This window comes from Oncorhynchus mykiss, chromosome 5 (assembly GCF_013265735.2).
Source record: "Oncorhynchus mykiss isolate Arlee chromosome 5, USDA_OmykA_1.1, whole genome shotgun sequence".
Lineage (NCBI taxonomy): Eukaryota > Metazoa > Chordata > Actinopteri > Salmoniformes > Salmonidae > Oncorhynchus > Oncorhynchus mykiss.
In genome coordinates this window covers 23,409,891-23,412,390 of record NC_048569.1, presented here as the reverse complement: position 1 = coordinate 23,412,390, position 2,500 = coordinate 23,409,891, and the positions used below count along the sequence as shown (strand labels likewise).

The 2,500-nt window shown below is 44.1% G+C and overlaps 1 protein-coding gene across 1 annotated transcript in view; it reads left to right on the top strand.

The window, feature by feature from the left end:
* The window catches only part of s100z (S100 calcium binding protein Z), a 5,094-nt gene that overhangs the window by 2,100 nt on the left and 494 nt on the right, over positions 1-2,500 (top strand). The window contains exon 3 of the mRNA XM_021601314.2: positions 1,461-2,500. This exon is cut by the window's right edge and continues 494 nt beyond it. Coding sequence (XP_021456989.1) covers positions 1,461-1,619 — 159 coding nt within the window. The 3' untranslated portion in view covers positions 1,620-2,500. The remainder of the gene's footprint in view (positions 1-1,460) is intronic.

Sequence of the window (2,500 nt, the reverse complement as noted above, 5' to 3'; positions counted from 1 at the left end):
CTAGGGGGTTTAGGGTTAAGGTAGAATTAGGGTTAGATTTAGGGTTAGGGTTAAGGTTAGGTTTGGGGGTTAAGGTTAGGGTTAAGGTTAGGGAAAATAGGATTTTGAAAGGTCATACATTGTGTGTCCCTGCAAGATTAGTTAAACAAGATTGTGTGTATGCGAGTGTGTTTGGGGAGTAAACCTGCCTGTCTGTGTTCTAATGGATGAGCCGCATGCCATGAGAGAATGAGTGAGGGGTTGTAGAGACAAACCTCTCCTCCCTACTTTTTTTCTCTCTACATCTTCTCCCTCCCTCTGATGGAAGGATGCCTCAGGTGCCTATGCATCATCACCAGTGACCCACATCACCTCCAAATATAAACTTGGACTACTCTCTTCTGATGTCACTAGTCTCCACCCACCGACGTGCCTCTGACAAGTATAGAGACGGTGTCCTGGTAACAGTCGAATACACATTCAGGACACGCCACAAATGGCACCCTATTCCTTAATTAGTGCACTACTTGTCAAAGTGCCAAATACTGACTTTTCACGTAAATTTCAATGAGATTTGTACATATACAGTCAAGCTGTGTGTGTGTGTGCTACATACCTCCATGTCACTACTCTGTATCACAGGCTGGCTTGGCTTGACTGACAGAAACCATCCAACGGTCACCATTACACACACACACACACACACACACACACACACACACACACACACACACACACACACACACACACACACACACACACACACACACACACACACACACACACACACACACACACACGTGCACATACACACCTCTGATGGTTCTCAGCTTATGGTTCATTGATTATCGCCAGCGTCAATCTGGATTCCAGTGGACATTGGCTGTGTGGTGTGGTGCCCTGCTGTGCTGTGCGGTGCCCAGTCAGTGCCTTTGGCGGTCTAATATCCGGGATGGGGCTCCAGCACCATGAATCCAATGACTCAGAGCCTGAGGCGTCTCTCCTCAGATCTCCCCCATCTCCATCTCAGATCTCTGGCTGGGAGATTGACACATGGCCTAATTGCAGCCTGCTGTCATGAGGGGACTTGTTTATTGGCCAAGCAGCTGAATCCAGATCGGTCAATGGGCGACATGAGACATGATTCAGGACGGTCTATTTCCTGTCGAGAAGAGTGGTAGAGTGAGTCGGAGGCCTGGAGTAAGCTCAGTGGAACATAATACATTAGAGTTACAGTATAGAATATTTGCTGCTGTTCAATTGTTGTTTTAATTATGAGATATGCCTATATCTTTAGACTCAAAATGATGTTGATCTCAAGGACTGTCAGCATCCATAGATCTGTATATTCATTGGAGAGTGGTTACATTCCCCTAGCCCCATCCTTCATATTATCAAGGTTTAAAATGATTTGGTTGGTGGTTAGATCTTTGATTGACTGATTTAGTGATTGATTAATTGTTGTTTCTTTTCATTTCCAGTCTCAGAAAGACCCCATGCTGGTGGAGAAGATCATGAATGATCTGGACTCCAACAAAGACAACGAGGTGGACTTCAATGAGTTTGTGGTTCTGGTGGCGGCCCTGACCGTAGCCTGCAATGACTTCTTCCAGGAGAAGCAGAAGAAGAAAGCCAACTAACAGTTAAATCCGAAATGGCTTCCCCTTGCCTATTTAGTGCACTTCTATTGGCCAAAGCCTCATAGAGCTATGACAGGTCTAAATAGGGCTCTGGTCAAAAGTAGTGCACTGCATAGGGAATAGGGAGCCATTTCAAATTGGCCCGTGGATAGAAATAGAATTAGAAACCAACAGAGGTAGAAAGTAACGAATGACAACCACACCCATCATGCTGAACATTGAATACTGTGATCACTTCTCAATTCCCCATGGTCTCAGTGCTACTAAAACCACTACACTATATGTTTGTCAACAGCAGAAGGAGATTAGACTAAAGTCGAAATTATAAATTAACATACTTTTGCTAGAAATAGGATACTTCTGTCCCTCTGACGCATCAAAACAGATGATTTCAAACATGGTGTCACACTACCCTGAGTGCCAGACTGTTTCAGCTCTTAACAACACTTCTAGCCAGAGAACATAACCACAGAGATCTGGCTAGAGAACATAACCACAGAGATATGGCTAGAGAACATAACCACAAAAATCTGGCTAGAGAACATAACCACAGAGATCTGGCTAGAGAACATAACCACAAAGATCTGGCTAGAGAACATAACCACAGAGATCTGGCTAGTGAACATAACCACAAAGATCTGGCTAGAGAACATAACCACAACGATCTGGCTAGTGAACATAACCACAAAGATCTGGCTAGAGAACATAACCACAAAGATCTGGCTAGAGAACATAACCACAAAGATCTGGCTAGAGAACATAACCACAAAGATCTGGCTAGTGAACATAACCACAAAGATCTGGCTAGTGAACATAACCACAAAGATCTGGCTAGTGAACATAACCACAAAGATCTGGCTAGTGAACATAACCACAAAGAT